This window comes from Schistocerca gregaria, chromosome 2 (assembly GCF_023897955.1).
Source record: "Schistocerca gregaria isolate iqSchGreg1 chromosome 2, iqSchGreg1.2, whole genome shotgun sequence".
In the NCBI taxonomy this organism is placed as follows: Eukaryota; Metazoa; Arthropoda; class Insecta; order Orthoptera; family Acrididae; genus Schistocerca; species Schistocerca gregaria.
In genome coordinates, this window is record NC_064921.1 from 606,283,757 (window position 1) to 606,310,480 (window position 26,724).

Below are 26,724 nucleotides of genomic sequence, written 5' to 3' on the forward strand. Positions count from 1 at the left end.
AAATATTGAAAACTCATTGAACATTGAAGGGCTGTCAAAAGAGAAAGAAATGTTACCATCAGATTATGGAAAACAACATTCATTGGACATTTTAGGATTGCCAGAAATGCACAGAGGAGTAAATAACCAATGACCAAAAACTGAAGGGAAGAAAGTGGTATTACATTGCCCTAATGAACAATATGGTAGCCTATCTTTGTAAGACCAGATACAGAGATTATGTCAATAAGTATCATGGACACAAACAACACTGAATTTTAACAACTGAGCTGCAGTTTTGTACTATTATGTCAGTGTAAAAACCATCTAATATTGATTTTACCTTCCACATGCCAAATTTTCAAAATGAAAACTTCAAGATTTATTCGGAGATTTTAATGGTCAAAATGTCAGCTGGGGATATAACTTGATTGATAAAAAATGGGAAAGAACTAGAAAGTGCGACCAAGAGAGAGGGACTGAAGCTTTTTATGTGACCCAAAACTCAGACCATCATTTAACAGTGGCAGATGGCAAAGAGGCTATAATCCTTACAATAGTTTCAACTGATCTGGGCATGAAACAGAACAGTTGAAGAGTGTGGCAACTGTTAATAACATTAGCTATGATTCTGCGAGTCTACCACTGAGCACAAATGCCACTCAAATGGCCACTGAATCAAGAGACAAGACAGAAGGCAACTAGGCTGAATCTCAAGGAAAGCACAAAGGAGAGGTCAAATCTCTGGCTGAAAAACTGAGAAGAACAGTAAGAAAATAGAAAAGAAATATAGCAGCAGGCTACAGTAACATACTAACTGACCAAATACAGCAGCTTGGCCCAAGAACTGATGAATGGATAGTGAGGATGATGAATGGATGTTTGGAAAAATTTCAGATTTCAAAACTGCAATGGAAGGATTAAGTAGTAACACAACTAAAGTCTGGTAATCACCAACTGAGCCAACAAAATCCCATCTTTTTTCCTTAACTTGCCCGCTATAAAAACTATTTTAGAGGATAATTGTGCAAAGAACAGCATCCAAAATCAATACAAAACTTATCCCTGACAAACAGGTTTCAGAAAAGGGAAACTGTGCTGCAGTGAGATACCAAATTTGACCCAACATATTCAAGATGGTTTGTAAAGGAAATTAATAACTGCTGCTGACGTTGTTGACCTCACTTATAACCAGCTGTTCACCAGCCATTTATGCTTTCAGCACAATTGTCTGCAATCAGCAGGTAATCTGTCACAGTACCACAGGCACTTTTCCATTGGTGACAGTAGTGCACTGAGCATTTCAAGTACTCCATGTGTTATGGAAACATTACTGCTGATGGACAATAACAAGCCTGCTGGCACGCTAGCCTCTAGCAGACACCACCAGATGTGCCGGCCTCACCTACAAGCACAAATTTTATGTACTTCATAGTATGCATGCAAACAGTTGATGATTGAATGACAATTCCAAGGTAGCAAATAAGTACACTTTTATTTGCATAACACACCGAAGCATAATTCAATATAAGGCAGAGTTTGAGCAACACAACTAAAGATTGTCCTGATCTGATATTAGTATGGCACAATCAAATTTTGTTGTCATGTTGGTCATGTTAGCCACTATTAGTCACAAGTACACAGTTTAGTTTCCACTGAAGCACTAATGGTTCAGTGACATTGAGTCCTGTGAAGGTCAGCATCACAGGAGGCAAAGACCCTGAGGAAGTCAACTGGCGGCTTGGTGTGTTTGATGTGGAGCGGAATCCCTGGTCGCTGCTGGAGTGACATTGCACCATGGTGTAGGTTTGGCCCCCCGGGCTGGGCCCATCTGGGGAGCTCTGAATGATGAGCCGCTGATCATGGCCAGTGTTATGCCCAGAGACTGAGCGTATGCTCTTTGCTAGCAATCAAGCCACATGTTGAGTAGGCTGCAAGTGGAAGGATATCACATATCACTTGGTGAACATGTGACTTGCAGATGCAGCATAATCCCTTTGATTGCAGTGTCACTGTCACCTATGAGAGCATTGTATGTGGGCGAGGCTGTCACCTCTGCCGACACCTGGTAGACGTTAGTACGTCAACAGCCATGGTATTGTCCATCAGCAATAATGTTTCCAATACACAGAGTACTTTCAATGCTCAGCACATGTCTGTCTTCTAAGGAGAAGCACTGGAGCAGACTACCCTGGTCACAAGCATTGTGCTGGAAGTAGTAGTGGCTAGCAAGTGGCTGACTGTAACCCTCTCTGATGTGTATGAAATAACGAATGGCTGGCATCCAACTTTCCTACATGTTAAGATGCATGCTGCAGAATCGAAGCTGGAGGAAGCAAAAGTATGGATTACCACAAGGGAGCATTCTTTATCCTGTTCTGTACAATATGTACACAAATGACCAACTACACCAACAGGAAATAAAAAGATTCATATATGCAGATGACACTGCCTTCGCTGCTCAGGAAACAACATTTGAAGAGGTTGAAAGAAAACTGACAGAGGCCTTGGAAACCTTTGGGGACTACTGTGTGGAAAATTTTCTGTGACCTTATGCAGGAAAAACTCAAGTATGCTCATTTCACCTGCGTAACAGAGAAGTCACAAGACAGTTGGAAACAGAATGGAGATGGGTTACCAAAATACTTGAGAGTCAGCCTAGACCATTCTCTGCCATTTAAAAACATTGCACTGAGGTTATAGGAAAATATGTGCAGGACTCTATATTGTATATAAACTAACTGATCAATGTGAGGAGAACAGCCTGAAATTCTTTGATCATCAGCAATGGGGCTATGTTTTGCAGCAAGTACTCCCCATATGGAGAGGGTGGCTGCAGTTGTTGCAAATGGGATTCATCGTGAAGACATGTGACCAAACAGAAGCACCAAAAACAATGCACAGGAGGTGAGGTACAGAGCTTCATCCTCCTTAAAAGTCGGGATGAAAGTGCTGGTATCAGTGGGATTGTCCTTACAATCTCTCTTGACTCACTGGACAAAATAAAAACTGTACTGTGCCAGATTAATCTTGAGTTTCTTGTCAGATTGGAGGAGGAGATCCCTACAGAAGATAATGCTCTGGATCATATTTAAGGAGTGATGCTCACTGGTATGTCTCCTAAGCATTTGCAGCTAACACAAAGGGAAGCTGAGTGACTGGCAGAAGAGGTTTTAATCAGGAGGGAACCAGATGGCATCTTAGTAAGTGAGTCAACTTCACCAAACTTATCTTTGATATGTAAAAAAAAGGTGGTTTGGCAGCAGCAAAAGTCTCCCCATCTATCCTGGAACAAACCAAGTAATGGGAAAAGGTTTTCACCCCACACTGGCAGGTCCAGCCTTCCTCTCAGTGGATGGCCAGGGAGGGGAAGGCCGAGGACACAAAAGTAGGAGCAGAGAGAGAGTGACTGCTGTCTGAAGAGACGGCTGCAGAAGAGCAGCTAGAAATATGAAGCTTAGCATGCTTAATGTGCAGAGTGTGTGGCCCATTACCACCCACTCCATCAGGGACTCATGCTGCTGCAACACCCAGCTGCAGCAAGGGCTGCCTGGTGCAATGGTCATTGCTGGGATTTCCAATGACCCCAAGAGATAAGCAACCTCTCCTATGCATACACGAGATGGTGATTAGCTCAGGTACCAGGAATGATTCCGTGTGTTGTAGAAGGCTCCATGAGATAGGTACATAACAGCTGCACCCCACAGACTGGCTATTTGTGCTAGTGACCTAGCAAGGGGGGAGGGGGAGGAGAGGGGCCTGAGAGGAACCCATGTCAGAGATACTACGGAGGGAGTTATTTGCCAAAAGGCTCATTATATGGAAACAATTTAGAAAGGGAGGTCAAACCCCATTGGGCAGAGACAAGCAGCAGCAGGACTAGAGAATTACTAACCAGTATGCTAGCTGCCGTTAGCACCACAACACAAATGGCTGCATTTTGAATGGTGCCATGACTGTGAAGCATCGACTACCATTGAACTGTATCACTTTGTGCTCAGCGATAAAACACCTCTGCACTACCCATGACGACCATCATCTGCGAGCATGGGGGTAACCTTAGGAGAAGTACATCATACCAGTGTTTTAGACACACACAGTAGTGTTGCTCCTGGTGTCATGTTGTGGAGAGCCATCTGATGCAACTTCAAGTCATTGCTGTTGCTGGAAAGGATTGGAGAATCTCTGAAAGGCAATTTTCAACAGGACTATGCTTGTCCACACAACATGGGCATCTATGAAATGTCTGCACGATGTTGAGATACTCCCATGGCCAATAATATCCCCAGATCTGTCCCCAACAGAACATACATGGGACTAATTAGGACATTAACTCAGTCCCAGTGCCATTATCCAAGATATCAAGGAGCAGATACAAGAGCTATGGGGCAGATTACCTCTGGATGGCACATTACCTCAGGATGGCTTATTACCTCAGGATGGCTTTACGACACCCTTCTCAATCAAATTAGTGTGTGCATCCAGGCCATGAGGGATGCAACATCATAATGATAATTGGACTCATACTGACAAGCTCTTTGTAAATATGAGTTGATATCACTGAAGCTCTTAACCCCTAAAGTCTCATTTCATTCCCTCTTCCCTTTCTGGGTGCTTCACTTTTTGGTATTTATATATAGCAAAGAACACATACGCAGGATTTAAATTTAATATGGTCGTGGCACAAAATACTTATTACATACAATTAAAGTTTGCAAAGTGCTGGTTAACACACAGAACACTGTCTCTGGCCACTGTGACCAGTCTTTTTGTTGTGTCTGTCTGCAACTCCATGTCTCCTATATATGATGAGTAACGATCTATCCTCCTCATAATATGGTTATTCCTTCCTGGACTTCTGACTGTTTAACATTACATTAAATTACATCATTGATGATGTCACCACAGATGCAGTACAAGGTAAGACTGGAAAATTTTGGGGCAGAGAATTAGTTGTGGCCTTTTCAAAGGAATCATTTCACTGAAATAATTTAGGGAAACACAAATCAGGATGGTTGGATAGGGGTTTGAATCCCATTTTGTACTAAATATAATCTAGTATCTTAAGTGCCTCTACCAGTACAGTTCTAAGAATTAGAGACAATGTTGTATTCAACTGTGTGCATGTTTCTTAGATGAATCTACAATCTTCTAAAAAAACTTGTAATTCATATTACAGAATTTGTGATTTTTTTCTAAGTGAGCTACAAGCTTTCAGAGCAAAAATCTTCTTTCAGACATAAGCACACTCCTGGAAAAAGTGAGAAGAAAACATATTTTCCATTTCCCATACAATTAGAACAATGCCAGCTGTATTTTTAGATAACCAAGAATTTTCATTAAACTTCTGTATTGATGCTTGACTTTTCCAGAAAGTGACATTTTTTCTGCTACACTCATCTGAAATAATGCACACATTTATTCATTCAGTATGTCATAGAATATTCTTGAAACTGTATCTCGGAAGCAAAAGTTAAAAGTTGCTTGCAAAGTTGACATATATTTCTTTACAAGCAACATTAACATTGGGGAAAGAAAAAAAAGGTACCAGTTTTTAATCCTCACATCTGCATGCCAATGCTTAAAGGATGGGCAGATATGTGTTATGAATTATCGATTTATTTAATTTATGATAATAATGTGAGACTTTTATACTTATATATGCCTATCAACTTTAGTTAACATGTTTTAGAGTCTACATGTACTGTTCATCTTACATTTCATAACAATACAAATGCAAATTTGCATGTCTCACCTTTAGCACACTGAGTTCTTGCTTGAGCTCTCGGATTCGTTCTTCTATACTCTTACGAGATGAGCGCCATGCGCGTGGATCCTCATAGACAGCATTTGTACAGTTGACGCTACCATTTGATGTCCTAACACAACCTCCAGGATAAAAATCTTGATGCGAATTATCGTTGTTGCCTTGTGATTCCTGTAAGCATACAGGATATGTTATGAAAGCACAACCTGAGGTGTTTGATTTATTCTCTTTACCCAGCAGCACCAGGGACAAACACAAGCAGAAAGTCATGGCTGCCACTTAGAAACAAAGATTGCTTCATCTGGTAAAAGATGTAAGAGGATTGGAAGAAATGAGACTTGGGATTGATTGTGGAAAACAAAAATCCTGTCCTGATGTCTCTCCAGTGATTCTTGATCATAAATAACTTTAGAAGTTAGTCCCCTCTACTCCAGCACTCTTCTGTCACAAGGCACATAAACCTACACTCCAAAATTTCTTATGTGGGCTATGTTTCTGCCTATCTCTGCTGTTAGTTGTTAAGTTGGAATTTATCCTGCAGTCCAAGGCATAGTACATAAGCTACGTTCCTTAGTAAATATTATTTACTGGTCTATAGTTAACCTGCCAGAATCATTAGTATTACAATCTAAGCACTCAGGCTCAACCGTAAGAAAAAGAAAAGATGAAATTGTTCAAAACTTTCTTTCAGGATAAATTTCAGTCATCAGTTGCAAATAAATTTGATTATGCTTTACCCTTTTGACAAATTAATTTAGCTTCAAAAACTTAGTATTACTTTAGCAGATGTCAGTATCTTCTTCATAGAGGGATAATGCCATGGTAGGTCAAGAAACATACACATTTTATGTGATTATGTTAAACACTGACTGACAATTTACAGTAACATAATCACATCAATGTATCTGAGCATAACAGATACATATATGTGATTATCCTTCTATGAAGAATGTGTTGACATCTGCTAAAGTAATACTAAGCTTCTGAAGATGACAAATTAATTTGTCAAAACTGGTACAGCATAATAAAACTTATTTGCAGCTGATAACTGAAATTTATCCTGAAAACATAATACTACAGTCGCTGAAAATTACTGTCGTGAATAAAATAAAACTATTATTGTTATACATTGTAGTGGTAGATGTTGCTATAATAGCAACATGTCTCACTTTCCGTTTACTAGACCAATGAAAGATGTATGTGTGAAAAATGTGACTTTAATTAGCAGCACAGTAAAGAGCATTTGCTGTGCCTGGGTTTGTTGGAATTTATGTGCAGATATGAGGACGAAAAATGTGGGCACAGTGCATAAAGTGATGATGGATATGTAGTTTGGACGGGCCAGTGAGGGGTCACTTGCATTTTGCAGTTGTGCTTTGGATTTTTGTGGACTCCAAGGAAGAAGGAGACCTGATGACAGTGGTCAAGCACCAAACGAAAATGAATGTTATATAGAGTCTATGCCAAACTATCTAGAGTTAAGTACGAACTTAGGATTTGGTGAAGCACTGAAGCATCAGGTATGAACATATTGTCTGAAAAGCTTTGTTAATTATTAGTATTTGTTTTAGTGTACTTGGCGATTTTGGATTATTATAAGAAATGGAGCAAAAACTTTGCATCAAATTTTGTGTGAAATATGGAATAAAGTGCTCTGAAACACTTGAAATACAGTGAGTCTGCTATAAGTAAAAATATGTTTACAAGTGGTACAAGCTCTTCCGAGATGGCCGAGAAGATGCCAATGATGAACCTAGTTCTGAACACCCCAGCACATCAACAACAGATGATAACATAAAGCTGTGAAGCAAATTGTTTTGGAAAATCATCAAATTACCATAAGATAAGTTGCTGAGGATGTTGGCATAATGGTCAGCTCATGTCAGGCAATTTTTCTGGATGTTGTGAGCATTAGATGTGTGTCGGCAAAGTTTGTTTCAAAACTTCTCAATTTTGATCAGAAGAACCATTGCATGAGCATCGCTCAGGTGCTCTTGAATGGTTTCAATGATGATCCTGATTTGCTAAACAGATTCATAACTGCTGATGAAACATGGGTTTACAGTTATGACATCGAAACCAAAGCCCAATTGTCACAATGGAAGCATCCTAGAGAGCCAAGACTGAAAAAAGCACGCCAAGTTCAATCAAATACCAAAGTTTTGCTCACTGTTTTTTTCAAATACTGTGGCATCCTACATCATGAATTTTTGCCTCAAGGTCATATGGTCAATAAGAATTATTATATTTATGCTATGGGATGTTTGCAAGAAGCAATATGTAAAAAGTCCGGAATTGTGGAAAAACAATTCATGGCTTTTGCATCACAACAATGGACCAGCTCATTCATGGTTGCTTGTGAGATATTTTTTGGCCAAAAACAACATGACAATCATGCCTTATCCATCATATTCACCAGATTTGGCCTCCTGTGACTTTTTTCTGTTCCCAAAACAGAGGAGACCTATGAAAGGACGAAGATTTTCAACGACTGAGGAAATAAAAACTGCAACGCTGGCAGTACTCAAGGCTGTACGAAAAAGTGCTTATGAAAAGTAATTTGATGATTGGAAGAAGCATTGGCACAAGTGTATTGTATCTGGGGGGGATTACTGTGAAGGGGACAACATGAGTATTAATGAATTAATAAATATTTTTTCATAAAAATATAGAGTCACCTTACTGTTTGGACACACCTTGTATAAAATGCAGACTAGAGTGCTGGGGTCGGCAACACCTATATAAGACAACTAGAGTCTGGCACAGTTGTTAGATCAGTTACTGCAGCTACAATGGCAGGTTATCAAGATTTAAGCGAGTTTGAAATTGGTGTTATAGCTGGTGCCAGAGCGATGGGACACAGCATCTCTGATGTAGTGATTTTCCCATACGTCCACTTCATGAGTGTACCGCGAATATCAGAGACGCAGTAAAACATCAAATCTCTGACACCGCTTTATCCAGAAAAAGATCTTGCAAAAACGGAACCAATGATGACTGAAGAAAATTGTTCAACATGACAGAAGTGCAAACCTTCCACAAATTGCTGCAGATTTCAATGCTGGCCCATTAATAAGTGTCAGAGTGTGAACCATTCAATGAAACATCACTGATGTGGGCTTTTGGAGCCAAAGGCCCACTCGTGTATCCTTGATGACTGTGCGACACAAAGCTTTATGCCTCACTTAGGTCTGTCAACACCGACATTGGACTGTTGATGACTGGAAACGTGTTGCCTGCTCGTGTGAGTCTCATTTCTAATTGTATCAAGTGGATGGATGTGTACGGGTAAGGAGACAACCTCACGAATCCATGGACCCTGCATGTCAGCAGGGGACTGTTGAAGCTGGTGGAGGCTCTGCAAGTGTGTAGGGCGTGTGCAGTTGGAGTGATACGGGACCCCTGATAAATCTAAATATGACTCTGGCAGGTGACACATATGTAAGCATCCTGTCTAATCAACTGTGTCCATTCATATCCATTGTGCATTCAGATGGACTTGGGCAATTCCAGCAGGACAATGTGACACCCACATATCCAGAATTGCTGCAGAGTGGCTCCGAGAACACTCTTCTGAGTTTAAACACTTCCACTCACCACCAGACTCTCCAGACATGAACATTATTGAGCATATCTGGGATGAAACTTCCTGGCAGATTAAAACTGTGTGCTGGACCGAGACTCGAACTCAGGACCTTTGCCTTTCATGGGCAAGTGCCCCACCAACTGAGCTATCCAAGCATGACTCACATCCCGCCGTTACAGCTTTACTTCTGCCAGTACCTCATCTCCTACCTTCCAAACTTTACAGAAGCTCTCCCACAAACCTTGCAGAACTAGCATTCCTGAAAGAAAGGATATTGTGGAGACATGGCTTAGCCACAGCATGGGGGTTGTTTCCAGAATGAGATTTCCTCTCTGCAGCAGAGTGCGTGCTGATATGAAACTTCCTGGTAGATCAAATTAAGTTTCATATCAGCACACACTCCACTGCAGAGTGAAAATCTCATTCTGGAAACATATCTGGGATGCCTTGCAATATGCTGCTCAGAAGAGATCACCACCCCCTATTACTGTTATGGATTTATGGACAGCCCTGCACGATTCATAGTGTCAATGCCCTCCAGACCTACTTCAGACATTAGTCAAGTCCATACCACATTGTGTTGCGACGCTTCTGCTTGCTTATGCGGTCCTACATGATATTAGGCAGGTGTACCAATTTCTTTGGCTCTTCAGTATATATTTAATAATTTATTACATGAAGATCACCTAATTACTACAAATATTTACATTATTGGTTTCAGCAAATCAATGTCTTCTCCAGATATGATAATTAATGCACAAACAGTTTCACCATTATGTACAAATTTAGTAATGCATACTGATCATCATCATGATGTTTGTATACATCATGGTGAAACTCTTTATGGATTATCGTATCTGAAGATGGCAATAATATGGTGTAACTCATATCCTGGTCACAACAAGGAAATTTGTGAGACTGTAAAACTGTTATACAATAAAGACACACAGGGATATCTGCTTTATTGAATGAAGAGCATTATTTAAATTCTTCAGCCACTGTTTGTTGTTTTAAAATACAATACCTTACATTACATTTCATTACTTATTTTGGCACTGAATTAAAACAAATACAAACCAACCTCAATATAGCTGGAAGAAAACATACAAGATCAGTGTGACCTGAAGAATCTTTTTATTTTGATTTCTTTATCATCACTGTGCAAAAAAGACAGGGAATGAGAGAACTGGTTACACTGTATTCAGATACATAATTTAGTTACAGGTAGATGTGAGTATCCTATTCAGTGAGAAATTTTGACAATCATGAGTTACTGAAGATCTAATTAGCATAAAATTTTCCTCAAAGGCAGGAAAGATCCTTTATGCTGGGGTCTGAAATATTTGATTAAGAACCAGAGCACATTAACATATATACAAGTTTTAAATAAGTTTCAGTGTCTGTCTTTCAGAGTTTAACTAATGTATGAGATCTCAACAATTGTTCCACATTTTCAACAATTCCCACCATTATATACACAATAATCATGATATTAAACATTCAGCTAAGTTTACAAACAATGAAAAGAAGCCTTACTGCACCTTTAAAGTAGAAATTTCATCCTCTATGTCGGCCATGATATCAGTAAGTGTGTCAGCAGTGTCACGTTTCCTACGGGTATGCGTGTGATACTGTGCTAAGAGGCTGTTCAGAGTATCAGAATCGACAGCATTTAGAATCAACTGATGCCGAAGTTCTGGAGCAACACGTCTTCGTTGGCGTACTGGTGGTAACATCTTTGTCTTCATATCTCTGACCAGCTGTGCACTGACAGAACACACAAAGAAATACAGTAACTAATTATTTCATTGACTGTGTACGTCATCATTTATTGGAATGTAACAATACTCTGCAGCTTACATAAAAATGAACAGAAGAAAAGTACCAGTTTAACATTCACTGGGACTGGGACATACGGGGCACCTATGTCTACATATACACTCTACAAGCAGTGCATGGCAGAGGGCGCAGTAGACAAAAATTATATTTACACAATAATGAAACAATAACATAGTACATCTTATCTACATTCTAAGAGCACCCTCTTTCAGTAGTGACTGTTATCAGTTTTCCAAAATATGACTCACCGGGTAAATTGACGCTGGCCTCGTCTGTCATCACTTTCAATGTGTGTAAACATATGTCCTGAATCTGTGAAACATGTACACTTCTTCCCAGGAAGTCTTGGAGCCAGGGAGGTCTGAAACTTGCATTTGTGCTTTCGCCACCTATTTCAGGAAGACAAGTCGCCTGTCATAAGTTAAAAGCTCACATACTGTTTTCAGTTATTAATTTCTGTTGTTAAACAAGTCAGTGTATATAAGTGCTGTATTTAATTAAATTCACTCTCTGAATGAAAACTTTTAAAAACAACTTTAAACATGTGGTATAATATATATCTATATCTTCTGGGACTACCTGTTACCATCTGCAGTGCAGTGCCACTTCTGTCCGAGGTGACATGGGGCTTGCATTTCAGGTCTCTGGCATTCCAGAGCAAGTCGTTCTATTTTACTGTTTCCAACCACTGGCACAATTCTGTTGTCAGACTGCAAATCTGGTCCTTAAAAAAATTAAAAATTATGTTTCAATAATTTCGAAAAATGTTACTCAATGACATTTGACTATTCACATTACAATAAAGTAGTCAACTGTTGAGCACACATGGCAGTAAGTGGTGTCATGTGTATAGCTGTCAATTTAACTCCACTGTCTGTGAAGATATACACCCTCATTCAAGTAAATACAGCTCGCTGCAGCAAATGAGCAATGTGATGAAGTACATAGCCCTCATCTTTAGGCTTGCATCTATTATAATGCATTATTCCAATGAATAATGACAAAAATTCAGAGACAGGAATAAGGCAGTAGAAAAACATTTTTCTTGCAAAATGATTTCAATGAACAAAATCTGGAATTTGTGCTTTTGTTTCAGTAACATTCAGCACGCAGATCTTCCGGTTCATGATATCTCTTTATGAACATTTTTAAAACAAATAATTCTTAATACAAGAACAAATATGCACCATATATTTCTGGAAATGCCTGGAAACTGGTTGTAAATTCTTTTTGTTATCAAATTTAAAGTAAATTATTCCTGAATGACTTAGTAGCTCAGTCACAAGTCAAATCAATTTTAGCATTTGCTCCCTGGTTTGTTCCAGGGTACTGTCAGCACCTAACATATTCAGTTCTGATGATACTTTACATATACAAAGAAATGTCACTCACAAAGTGATTACTCTTTCATGTTAAACTCTAGGTCCTCAATAAAAGTTAGGAGCATACTATCTCTAACAGGACCATGCATCATAGCACATTGTGATAGTTCAAAGTGGCAACTCGACATCATTTGCAGAAATGACACATGAGGTGCGACAATAAAGTGATGAGACTGATTTTCTTTGCAGGCTTGTGTAAGCACAATATCTTTGACCTTGGTCTATAAGCTGCTTCTAGTCCAAGCGGCACATCAATGCAACTGCTCAGTTGTGAGTTGTGCTGTAATATGTGAACACATTTTTCTGTCTCTCATCATGGAAATGGAACCGCATAATATTGAACAATGGTATGCCACTTCTTTTTGCATTAAATTGGGTGAAAACACGATGAAAACTTACAGTAAGCTTCAGAAAGCTTTTGGAGAGGAAGTTATGTCAAGAGCTAAAGTTTCTCATTGGCATAATATGTTTAGTGAAGGCAGAACAAATGTTGAAGATGAAGACCGCAGTGGACAACCATCAACATCAAGATGTCAACTTGGCCAGGGTGCATGAACTCATACGATCTGATCAAAGATTATCTGTGAAAATGATTGCAGAAGAACTGAACATCAATCGAGAAATGGTTCGTCTAATAATAACTGAAGTTCTTGGTATGAGAAAGACTTGTGCAAAAATGGTCCCCAAAAATCTCACACCACAACAACGAGAAACAGGGAAAACTATGGCATCCGATCTGTTAGAGCAAATAAAAATCAATCCAGAATTTTTGAGTCGTGTTATCACTGGTGATGAAAGTTGGTTTTTGGTACAATTCCAGAGACAAAATGCCAAAGTTCGCAATGGTGCTCAAAGGGATCACCCAGACCAAAACAAGCTCACATGTCAAAGTCAAAAGTGAAATGCATGCTTGTGTGCTTCTTTGATTCCTAGGGAATTGTTCATAAACAGTGGCTGCCTCCTGGACAAACAGTTAATCAATATTACTACAATGAAATTTTAGAAAGACTTTGTAAAAGAGTTCTTCATGTCCATGCCAACATTGCTGATAATTGGATTCTACATCACGATAATGCGCCATCCCATGCTGCTCTGTCAGTACAGCAATTTTTAATCTCAAAACACATTTCAGTACTACCACAGCCACCTTATTCACCAGATATCACTCAGTGCGACTTTCTTCTATTTCCAAAAGTCAAAATGGTGGTCAAGGGACACCATTTTCAAACAACTCAAGATGTCCAAAAAGCTGTGACGAGGGTCTTGGAGGATATTACAGAAGATGAGTTCCAGAAATGTTACCATCAATGGCAGAGGCGCTGGAAAAAGTGTGTGCAATCAGAAGGGAACTACTCTGAAGGAGACAACACTAAACCTGACTAAAACGGTAAGCAATATTTTTTTTCCACATCAGTCTCATTACTCTACTGTCGCACCTCATATGTCACTTGATACGTAAATTAAAGGGGAAGGGGGGAGCAAGGAAAGGGAAGGGAAGGAATTAATGATATCAGCTGCATCGGGACTTCATGCAAAATCAGTAGTGATGAGTGAAAATTTGTGCTGGACTGGGACTTTAACCCAGGATCTCCTGCTTATGAGACAGTTGTGTGAATCACTGTGCCACCCACACATCATATTTATCACAAATGTGTGGGCTACCTCAGCACATTCCCAGGCTGGCTCTCACCTAGCACCACCTATCCACAGTTCCCATCAATGTCCTCCAAGCTCCCTAACTTTAGATTCCCACTGGAGGTTGAACGTAAATGTGCATCCATGCCAAAGGTTGTGGATTCATTGCCCACCGAGGTGAATCAAGTATATGAATGCATGGTATCTATTCTTTTGAAGAGGTCTGCATGGCTAATGAAATTATGTTCTTTGTCACAGCATATACATATAGTCACACACTGAGTCTGTCTCAAATTGTTTGTGTGCCACTTGATGCCTATGTTAAGTGTTTGCCTTTCACTATATCATTGGTGAGCCACTTGTGAAAATGTTCACACACTGAAGCACTAAAGAAACTGATATAGGCCTGCGTATTCAAATATAGAGACACGTAAACAGGCAGAATACAGTGCTGCATTCGGCAATGCCTATATAAGACAGCAAAAGTCTCGCGCAGTTGTTAGACCAGGTAATGCTGCTACAGTGGCAGGTTATCAAGATTTAAGTGTATGTGACTGTAGGCTTTCCCGGTGTAAACTATTGAAGGTTTCTCACGTCTCCAGCCAGGTGGTAACGCTGATATCTCATGACATTTCGGAAAGTGTCATACTATCCATCTTCCAGCAAAGTGTTGAGTTCATAGAGAGCGGGCTATTTATATGCGTGGTCACCCCTCTCCATTAGACCTTGGATGGCTGCAGTGGAGCAGCAGCATGCGCACGTTGGTGGGGATGATGATTGTCCCCAGCAGCTGCATTTGGTTCTTGGTGTAAGCATTCTGTCTGCATCCACGGCAGAGGACATTGGCAGGCGCCCTCTCGACAGATTGCCACTATCGCAGGGTTCCATGCTGCACTGAATTGGTATCCCTCACATCTATTGACCAGATTGTCATGAATCACTATTTCTATGGATTCTTTGATAACACTTTCCCAGAAGCCAGATGCTCGGCACAGTACCTTCGTGTTTTCAAAGTTGAAGATGTGTTCTTCATTTATGCTGTGTTCCGCTATGGCTGATTTTTCTGTGTGACCTAGTCACACACATCTGATATGTTCTTCGCAGCGTTGAGATATGCAGCGCAGTGTTTGCCCAATGTATTGTTTTCCACATTCTCATGGTATGCTGTATACTCCTGGTGTGTTAAGGTTCAACGCATCTTTGGCAGAACCTGGAAGCTCCCTTGTCTTTGGTGGTGGTTGGAGAATGGTTTTGATATTGTATTTGCCCAGAAGTTGTGCAGTTTTGGCCGAGAGCGGACCCACGTACAGAAGGAACGCGAGCTGTTTGTCTTCTTCCTCTTCAACATCTTCATCTGGGGTTCTCTCTGCTTCCTTCTTCCTTTTAAGCGCCCTGTTGATCTGCGTTTCACTGTAGCCATTTTGATGGAAGACTTCCCTCAGGTGTTGCTTGGATGGCAGGCTGTCGTCACAGACAGCGCGTGCCCTATGTACCAGGTTGGTCAGTACTGTTTGTCTTTGTGCTCCTCATTCATGCAACCAGCCACCACCGTCAACGTCCTCCGCCACGGACATAGACAGAATGCTTACACCGAGAACTGAACGCAGCTGCTGGGGGTGACCACCATCCCCACCACCACGCACACGCCGCTGGTCCACCGCAGCCCCCTGAGGTCTAGTGGAGGTGGGTGACTGTGCATATAAATAGCCCACTCTCCGCGAATCTCAACACTTCCCCAGAAGATGGGTAGTATGACACTTCCCGAAATGTCGCGAGCTATCAATGCTACCACCCGGCTGGAGATCTGAGAAACCTTCATCAAGATTTAAACGTGTTTGAATTTATTGTTATAATTGGTGCATGAGCGATGAGACACAGCATCTCTGAGATAGCAATGAAGAGGGGATTTTCCCATACATAAGTTTCTCAAGTGTGCCATAAATATCAGGAATCTGGTAAAACATCAAATCTCTGACATTGTTGCATCCGAAAAAAAATCCTGCAAGGACAGGACCAACAACGACAGAAGAGAATTGTTTAACGTGACAGAAGTGCAACCCTTCTGCAAATTGCTGCAGATTTCAGTGCTGGGCCATCAACAAGTGCCAGCATGTGAACCATTCAGTGAAACATCATCAATGTGGGCATTCAGAGCCAAAGGCCGACTCATGTACCCTCGATGACTGCATGACAGAAAGCTTTATGCCTTGCCGGGCCCTTCAACACTGACGTTGGACTGTTGATGACTGGAAACATGTTGTCTGGTCAGATGAGTCTCGTTTCAAATTGTATCGAGCGGATGAATGCGTATGAGTATGAAAATAACCTCATGAATCCATGGACCCTGCATGTAAGCAGAGGACTGTTCAAGCTGATGGAGGCTCTGTTGTGGTGTTTGGCTTGTGCAGTTGGGGCGATATGGGACCCCTGACATGTCTACAAATGACTCTGACAGGTGACACATACATAAGCATTCTGTCTGATCACCTATATCCGTTCATGTCCAACGGACTTTGGCAATTCCAGCAGGACAATGTGACACCCCACACAACCAGAATTGCTACAGAGTGGCTCCAGGAACACACTTCTGAGTTTAAACACTTTTGTTGGTCACAAAACTCCCCAGACATGAACATTATTGAGCACATATGTGATGCCCTGCAACGCGCCATTCAGAAAAGTTCACCCCCTCATACTCTTAGTGTTATAATTGGCGCATGAGCAATGGGGCATAGCCCTTCAGGATTCATGGTGTCAATTCCCTTCAGCACTACTTCAGACATTAGTCAAGTCCATGCCATGTCATGTCATGGCACTTTTGTGTGCCTGTGGGGGCCCTACACGTTATTAGGTAGGTGTACCAGTATCTTTGGCTTTTCAGTGTATTATATAATTGCTGACTGGTATGTACTGTCAGTTTAATACCCTGGACTGTTTACATTCTTTTATGTTCAGAGTCTTGCAGCTTCCTACATTTTTAATGTCGCGGAATAAAAATGCTGGAAGATGTGCCATGGGCACATATCAATAGGTCTCTTGATAATGTCATTATTTAGGAATATGGCGAAAGCCTTATGGGCCAGATATGCAGGGAGATTCAGTTTTCTATCAATTGCTGCTAATGGTTACCCTACTGCTGCTAAAGGCTTAGGTTGAGGTTATTCCACAGCACTCCCTTTTGTTTCTGGGAAGCTCACAGTGAGGGAAAGGTAATGTTATGGAGAATGAGCAGTTTAATTGAATATGCCATTGAAAAACGATAAGTAATAAAGTTTATTGCATTCAGGAGGGGTAGATCGCCACTTATTTTTATTTTCTGTACTTTTATCATCTTTGTGACCCAAGTAGTTAACCTTTGGTCACATCTGCTGATGCTTGCTGAAGTACATTTCAAGCTTCAGTTTATATTAAGAAATGACTTTCTCTACAAAATCTACACGTCTCTAGCACTTCTAAAAACATTAGCCATGTGGGAAGTTCCAGATTCACAAAGATAAAAATATGTTAACACTTTGCATGAACTATGCTGCTTCTTAAAAACACAAAAAACATAGAATGTACTCCAAATATTAGGTAACCAAAACTATGCAATCATATGTATTAGATTAATAGTCTCAATTACTCTTTTAAGGTATTTATATGAATGCAGGGAATCACAAGTGTCAATATGATGAATAAATATCTTCAAGTTTTGTCTCAGCTATCTAAGGTGTAATAAAATTATTTCTAAAACAGTCACTATATGTTAATACAGATGTAAAATAACAGACATTGATGATGTTTTGAACATACCATAATTAATTACAATGTCACAAATAGAATTTGCAAACGGTTGACTGGAAATTTGTGACACTGTTACTGATAACAATACAAAGATGAAATCCTTCCTAGCAATGATTTATTTCAATCAAAATTTGCAATACGAAACTGACAGGAGAGGGAATTATCCGTTGCTCTTATGCAAGATGATGGCTGTGAGTTTAGCTAGTTAACCATACAGTTTCATTAAATCATGTCAATGACCAGCTTATCAACATATGTAATTACAGTAAGCACACACAATACAGTTTCATTAAATCATGTCAATGACCAGCTTATTAACATATGTAATTACAGTAAGCACACACAATGAATATTTTCTGTAATAATGATACTCACTTGCTAGTATCGGAAGTTCTTCCAGTAAGCTGCTTTCATGAGAAAGTGGTAGCACATTTGCTGAATTATTGACCAAGAAATCATCTACTTCACTGCTCAAGACAGGTGGCAAAGTAGGCATCTCTGTAGTATGGCTGAAGATTCTTATTGCATCTGTTGTGCTGAGAGTGTCTTCTTGTCGCGCAGCTTCTGGTATTTCTCGCCTCCCACTACTGTATAAATCATTATGTGTTACTGATAAAACCTCAGCTTTAAGGGCAGAAGGTAAACATCATTCTATTAAGACATCAGACAACTTTCATTAATTCAGATTATTGTATTAAAAAGCTTCTGTTCATCAGAAGTATTTAGTCACACAGCTCAATAATGAAGCAAAATACTGTTTCATAAGCAATGCAAACAATTCATGTTTGATAGATACTGACTCTTCTTTTTTTTAAGGAAACAGTCTGTTTTGGTAAAATTAATCCACATAAAAGATTTTGCTACAGTAAAATAATATTGTGCATTCACTGTGGTGTACGAATGACTTTAAATGTTGTTTATTGATTTATGTTGTTCAGGAAATCATTTTTGTCATATTGTTTGTACATATGATATAGGACAAGAGGTAAATACAATTAATTTATGATTACAGTGGTCATCGTGACTTCATGACAAATACAATCAAAGTACATAACAATATAAACTGACATACTACATTGCTCATACATACGCTATGTGATCAAAGGAACCGGACACCTGGTATAAAATGACTTACAAGTTCATGGCACCCTCCATCGGTAATGCTGGAATTCAATATGGTGTGGGCCTACCCATAGCCTTGATGACAGCTTCCACTCTTGCAGGCATATGTTCAATCAGGTGCTGGATGGCTTCTTGGGGAATCGCAGCCCATTCTTCACCGACTGTTGCACTGAGGAGAGGTATTGATGTCGGTCAGTTAGCCCTGGTATGATGTCAGCGTTCCAAAACATCCCAGAGATGTTCTATAGGATTCAGGTCAGGACTCTGTACAGGCCAGTCCATTACAGGGATGTTATTGTCATGTAACCAATCAATCACAGGCCATGCTTTACAAACAGGTGCTCGATCATGTTGAAACATGCAATCGCCATTCCCTAATTGCTCTTCAACAGTTGGAAGCAAGAAGGTGCTTAAAACATCAATGTAGGCCTGTGCTATGATAGTGCCACACAAAACAACAAGAGGTGCAAGCCCCCTCCATGAAAAACATAACGACACCCATAACACCAGTGCCTCCGAATTTTACTGTTGGCACTGCACATGCTGGCAAATGATGTTCACCGGGCATTCACTACACCCACACCCTGCCATCGGATCGCCACATTGTGTACTGTGATTCGTCAATCCACACAATGTTTTTCCACTGTTGAGTCGTCCAGTGTTTATGATCCTTACCAAGTGAGGCATCATTGGGTACTTACTGCCGTGATGTGTGGCTTATGAGCTGCCGCTTGACCATGAAATCCAAATTTTCTCACCTCCCGACTAACTGTCATAGTACTTGCAGTGGATCCTGATGCAGTTTGGAATTCCTGTGTGATGGTCTGGATAGATCTCTGCCTATTATACATTATGTCCCTCTTCAACTGTCAGCAGTCTCTGTCAGTCAACAGACAAGGTCGGCCTGTACACTTCTGTGCAGATGTGTCCCTTCACATTTCCACTTCATTATCACATTGAGAACAGTGGACCTAGGGATCTTTAGGAGAGTGGAAACCTCGCATACAGATGTGTGACACAAGTGACACCCAATCACCTCACCACGTTCGAAGTCCGTGAGTTTTGCAGAGTGCCCCATTCTGCTCTCTCACAATGTCTAATGGCTACTGAGGTCACTTATATGGAGTACCTGGCAGTAGGTGGCAGCACAATGCACCAGTAAGAAAAATGTATGTTTTGGCGGTGTCCGGATATTTTTGATAACATACTGTATGATGAGCAATTATTAAGTGAGACAACATGATTGAAGTGCATTATAGTGCAAAGGGACATAATTCATAATTAACAATATTTGATAAATGACATTTACTTATTATGTAGTTGCAGAAATTCAGAGACAGTGTAGAAGCAGTGGTTAAGCAAGAACTGTTTGAACTTTGGCTCAAATGTATTTAAGATTGGTGTATGAAGGAGGACTGTTACAAGGATAACTACCATCTGTACAATTCAGAAAAGCTGGTGGTGGAGTAGAGGAATCAGATGGCCAGGATTGCGAAGCAGTCATTGAAATGAAGTGTGTTATTTTCAACTGCATGTTGTGCCTCAGGGTGGTCTACTTTGCTCTTGGTCACAGTTCTGCAGTGGCCGTTCATCCTAGTGGACAGCTGGTTGCTTGTCATACCAACATAAAAATCTGCGCAGTGGTTGCAGCAGACCTGGTGTACAACATGGCTGCTTTCACAAGTGGCCGAACATTTGATGAGGCAAAGTAAGCCCATAACAGAACTGGAATAGGAAGTGCTGGGTGGCTGGATTGGGCAGGTCTTGGTTACTTAAGATATTCCAGTTAATATACTCCTCTTTTGCATAAGTGTACTTTACATATAGATAGCCAGTTTTGGAAATTCTGTGTCGCCATCTTTGGATCTGGAGATGGCAACAGATAATTGACAAAACTGGTAATCTTTATGAATAAATGATTTTTGCGATATTAGCAGCTGAAAAATTATTCAGTTTTCATAATTTCACCCAGGCTCATCATGTCGTAAGTGCATATGACAATTTACTTGTTTGCAATTTATGCAAACCGACATTCAGCATGTGAGAAGGTGATGTTCTATGCTGTTCTGTGCTTTAACTTTAAAAACTGTCACATGAAAATAAAAAAAATGGAATCTACATACGAACTTCATAGACAATATTTCATAAATATGCACAACTACCTTCTCTCACGATTTTTTAATTTTTTTTCTCTTCGTATGTATGTGTAAGAATTATTATGTAACCTATGTAAATGAAAGTCTCTTATTGTTGTTGTTGTTGTTGTTGTTGTCTTCAGTCCTGGGACTGGTTTGATGCAGCTCTCCATGCTACTCTATCCTGTGCAAGCCGCTTCATCTCCCAGTACCTACTGCAACCTACATCCTTCTGAATCTGCTTAGTGTATTCCTCTCTTGGTCTCCCTCTACGATTTTTACCCTCCACGCTGCCCTCCAATGCTAAATTTGTGACCCCTTGATGCCTCAAAACATGTCCTACCAACCGATCCCTTCTTCTAGTCAAGTTGTGCCACAAACTTCTCTTCTCCCCAATCCTATTCAATACCTCCTCATTAGTTACGTGATCTACCCATCTAATCTTCAGCATCCTTCTGTAGCACCACATTTCGAAAGCTTCTATTCTCTTCTTGTCCAAACTAGTTATCGTCCATGTTTCACTTCCATACATGGCTAGACTCCAAACAAATACTTTCAGAAACGACTTCCTGATACATAGAACTATATTCGATGTTAACAAATTTCTCTTCTTCAGAAACGATTTCCTTGGCATTGCCAGTCTACATTTTATATCCTCTCTGTTTCGACCATCATCAGTTATTTTACTTCCTAAATAGCAAAACTCCTTTACTACTTTAAGTGTCTCATTTCCTAATCTAATTCCCTCAGCATCACCCGATTTAATTTGACTACATTCCATTATCCTCGTTTTGCTTTTGTTGATGTTCATCTTATATCCTCTTTTCAAGACACTGTCCATCCCGTTCAACTGCTCTTCCAAGTCCTTTGCCGTCTCTGACAGAATTACAATGTCATCGGCGAACCTCAAAGTTTTTACTTCTTCTCCATGAATTTTAATACCTACTCCAAATTTTTCTTTTTTTCCTTTACTGCTTGCTCAATATACAGATTCAATAACATCAGGGAGAGGCTACAATCCTGTCTCACTCCCTTCCCAACCACTGCTTCCCTTTCATGTCCCTCAACTCTTATAACTGCCATCTGGTTTCTGTACAAATTGTAAATAGCCTTTCGCTCCCTGTATTTTACCCCAGCCACCTTCAGAATTTGAAAGAGAGTATTCCAGACAACATTGTCAAAAGCTTTCTCTAAGTCTACAAATGCTAGAAACGGAGGTTTGCCTTTTCTTAATCTTTCTTCTAAGATAAGTCGTAAGGTCAGTATTGCCTCACGTATTCCAACATTTCTACGGAATCCAAACTGATCCTCCCCGAGGTCCGCATCTACCAGTTTTTCCATTCGTCTGTAAAGAATTCGCGTTAGTATTTTGCAGCTGTGACTTATTAAACTGATAGTTCAGTAATTTTCACATCTGTCAGCACCTGCTTTCTTTGGGATTGGAATTATTATATTCTTCTTCAAGTCTGACGGTATTTCACCTGTCTCATACATCTTGCTCACCAGCTGGTACAGTTTTGTCATGACTGGCTCTCCCATGGCTGTCATTAGTACTAATGGAATGTTGTCTACTCCGGGGTCCTTGTTTCGACTCACGTCTTTCAGTGCTCTGTGAAACTCTTCACACATTATCTTACCTCCCATTTCATCTTCATCTACATCCTCTTCCATTTCCATAATATTGTCCTCAAGCACATCGCCCTTGTATAAACCTTCTATATACTCCTTCCACCTTTCTGCCTTCCCTTCTTTGCTTAGAACTGGGTTGCCATCTGAGCTCTTGATATTCATACACGTGGTTCTCTTCTCTCCAAAGGTCTCTTTAATTTTCCTGTAGGCAGTATCTATCTTACCCCTAGTGAGATAAGCTTCTACATCCTTACATTTGTCCTCTAGCCATCCCTGCTTAGCCATTTTGCACTTCCTGTCGATCTCATTTGTTAGACGTTTGTATTCCTTTTTGCCTGCTTCATTTACTGCATTTTTATATTTTCTCCTTTCATCAATTAAATTCAATATTTCTTCTGTTACCCAAAAATTTCTAGCAGCCCTTGTCTTTTTACCTACTTTATCCTCTGCTGCCTTCACTACTTCATCCCTCAGTGCTACCCATTCTTCTTCTACTGTGTTTCTTTCCCCCATTGCTGTCAATTGTTCCCTTATGCTCTCCTTGAAACTCTGTACAACCTCTGGTTCTTTCAGCTTATCCAGATCCCATGTCCTTAAGTTCCCACCTTTTTTCAATTTCTTCAGTTTTAACCTACAGGTCATAACCAATAGATTGTGGTCAGAGTCCACATCTGCCCCTGAAAATGTCCTACAATTTAAAACCTGATTCCTAAATCTCTGTCTTACCATTATATAATATATCTGATACATTTTAGTATCTCCAGGATTCTTCCATGTATACAACCTCCTTTTATGATTCTTGAACCAAGTGTTAGCTATGATTAAGTTATGGCCTGTGCAAAATTCTACCAGCCGGCTTCCTCTTTCATTTCTTAGCCCCAATCCATAATCACCTACTATGTTTCCTTCTCTCCCTTTTCCTACTGACGAATTCCTGTCACCCATGACTATTAAATTTTCGTCTCCCTTCACTACCTGAATAATTTCTTTTATCTCATCATACATTTCATCAATTTCTTCATCATCTGCATAGCTAGTTGGCATATAAACTTGTACTACTGTAGTAGGCATGGGCTTTGTGTCTATCTTGGCCACAATAATGCGTTCACTATGCTGTTTGTAGTAGCTTACCCACACTACTATTTTTTTATTCATTATTAAACCTACTCCTGCATTACCCCTATTTGATTTTGTATTTATAACCCTGTATTCACCTGACCAAAAGTCTTGTTCCTCCTGCCACCGAACTTCACTAATTCCCACTATATCTAACTTTAACCTATCCATTTCCCTTTTTAAATTTTCTAACCTACCTGCCTGATTAAGGGATCTGACATTCCACGCTCCGATCCGTAGAACGCCAGTTTTCTTTCTCCTGATAATGACGTCCTCCTGAGTAGTCCCCGCCCGGAGATCCGAATGGGGGAGTATTTTACCTCCGGAATATTTTACCCAAGAGGACGCCATCATCATTTAATCATACAGTAAAGCTGCATGTCCTCGGGAAAAATTACGGCTGTAGTTTCCCCTTGCTTTCAGCCGTTCGCAGTACCATCACAGCAAGGCCGTTTTGGTTAGTGTTGCAAGGCCAGATCAGTCAATCATCCAGACTGTTGCCCCTGCAACTACTGAAAAGGCTACTGCCCCTCTTCAGGAACCACATGTTTGTCTGGCCTATCAACAGATACCCCTCCGTTGTGGTTACACCTACGGTACGGCCATCTGTATCGCTGAGGCACGCAAGCCTCCCCACCAACGGCAAGGTCCATGGTTCATGGGGGGGGGGGGGAGTCTCTTATTACACCAGTAAATTATATCTGTGCAGCATGTTCTGTACATGTCAGCTAAAGATTATTGCAGCCTACTCATTGAAAAATCATTTCAATAAAGACATGTTGCTGCTCAATAGTACATCGTCTGACGTGACAGTCTTTGCCATTCCATTTTCGCAATAATTTCATTAGAAAGAAGCCTGCTGCCACATCTTTGCACTGGTGTTTACCCTCACCATGCAACCACTAGTTTGCCTATCAACTTTACAACGTCAGGGGGAAGAAACCTGCTGCCTCATCTTTGGAAAGGCATCCAACTTCACCATGGCAACCAGTGGTTCCAAATGGTTCACTAACAGGCCTTGAGAGAGCAACCCATATACTGTCAAAATGAAGTTTGTTTATCCTACATGTTTAAATATTTTTAATGTTTCTTAATTGACAATAGCTGTTAAATAAGCTCAGTTTAGTGTGTGTTTATTTTTATTTCTTGACAATGTTCTTTTAACTAAGAAATTTTACATTATTATTCAACCTATAACCCATTGGTTAGTATTGACATCATTCCATCGGAAGTGGGTGGAGCCTCCATTATATATAGTAAGGCATGCATTGGTTTCTCCAGTAGTAAGAGGTTCTTACTCATTGGTAATTCATTGTTTTATAGCTTTGTAACTTGATGTATTTTCTTTAATGTATGTAGCCCTCTAATTAAAGCTTTGTATACAACTTGTAGGTCTGAAGATGACCACAGTAGTGGTCGAAACCGGTCACCGTAATAAATAAATTGTGATCAAGACTGTTTTTGATAGTAAATATTTTTAACTTACTAACTTTGGATTTAATTGAAAACAATAACTTTTAATCCAATGGTTGTTCCTGACAACACATTAAAACTTATTCAACTTTGATAATGGAACAGTATGATATTCATCTCTGAACAAATCTCAAACCTAGCTCTACATTATGAAGTCTAGAGGTTATGCATGTATCCAGGGAGACATCTGACTTTGTATTCATAATTGGCCTCCTAAAAATCTCTTCTTGTAAAAACTTATTAAACATGCTGAAATACTTGCACACCACTTACATAATATTCATCATACTAAACCTGCTTTCATTGATACCCCACCTTCACTGAGACATAAGCTTTTCTCCACTGCTGGGGCTGATTCATCTGCAGATAGCCAGAACAAAATAATAGAAACTCAAGAAATTTGCCTCATCAGAATTTGACTGATGAGGAGAGAAAAGGTTTCCTGGTCATTAGATTATGCACCAACGTCGTAGGTTAAACCCCAAATGTTCCTATTTCATGGAGTTTAGATATCTGAACCTGTGTTGCACTTCCATATAAGATCACTGGACTCAGTGGTCCAGCTAGTGATGTTTGTGGAGGAGTGTACTAAGTTGGTTGGTTGGTTGGTTAGTTTGAAAGGGGGGGAGGGGGGGGGAGGGACCAAACTGCATGGTCATTGGTCCTAAAAAACAAGTCCACAAAGGGTAGAGTAAAACAAATGACACGTACAGCATAATAATAATAATAACAATAATAATAATAAAGGAAGAAGAAGAAGAAAAGGCAACAAACACTAAAAGGAATAAGAGAGGACAAGGAAACAGCAGAGAGGCCCAAGAGACAATCAGAAAAGAGTAAAACAAGAAAGATTACAGTGGCTGGCCAACCACGAGAATAAAAAGGAGAAGCCAGCCACTCTGCAACACATTTAAAATTCCACCCTAAAAGCACTATGGTGGGGGACACAGAGGAACAAAGTACATGCACTAAAACTCAGATCAAATTATAAAACCCACCCTCATGAATAAAACATAACACTGAAGCTACTGTTGAAACATTGTTGCCCAACATCGAAGGTAGGCTGCTGGGAAAGTTAAAAGTCTGCCACAGAGCGGCTAAAAGTGGGCAATCCAGCAAGAGGTGGACAACCGTCATTTAGGAGCAACAGCAACACTAAGGTGGGTCCTCACGACGAAGGAGGTAACCATGTATGAGCCACGTATGGTCAATGCGGAGTCAACAAAAGACAACTGATTCCCTGCGAGAAGCCTGCAGTGAAGACTTTCACACATTTGC

The 26,724-nt window shown here is 40.2% G+C and overlaps 1 protein-coding gene across 5 annotated transcripts in view; it reads right to left on the minus strand.

Annotated features, from left to right (window-relative positions):
• LOC126334563 (extracellular sulfatase SULF-1 homolog) overlaps positions 1-26,724 on the minus strand; it is a 1,305,433-nt gene that overhangs the window by 61,912 nt on the left and 1,216,797 nt on the right. For all 5 annotated transcript variants that reach the window (XM_049996948.1, XM_049996944.1, XM_049996947.1 and 2 more), the window contains 5 exons: positions 18,347-18,558; positions 11,751-11,895; positions 11,420-11,560; positions 10,874-11,099; positions 5,735-5,917 (listed from right to left, as the gene is read on the minus strand). In XM_049996948.1, the coding sequence (XP_049852905.1) occupies positions 5,735-5,917; positions 10,874-11,099; positions 11,420-11,560; positions 11,751-11,895; positions 18,347-18,558 (907 nt within the window). The remainder of the gene's footprint in view (positions 1-5,734; positions 5,918-10,873; positions 11,100-11,419; positions 11,561-11,750; positions 11,896-18,346; positions 18,559-26,724) is intronic.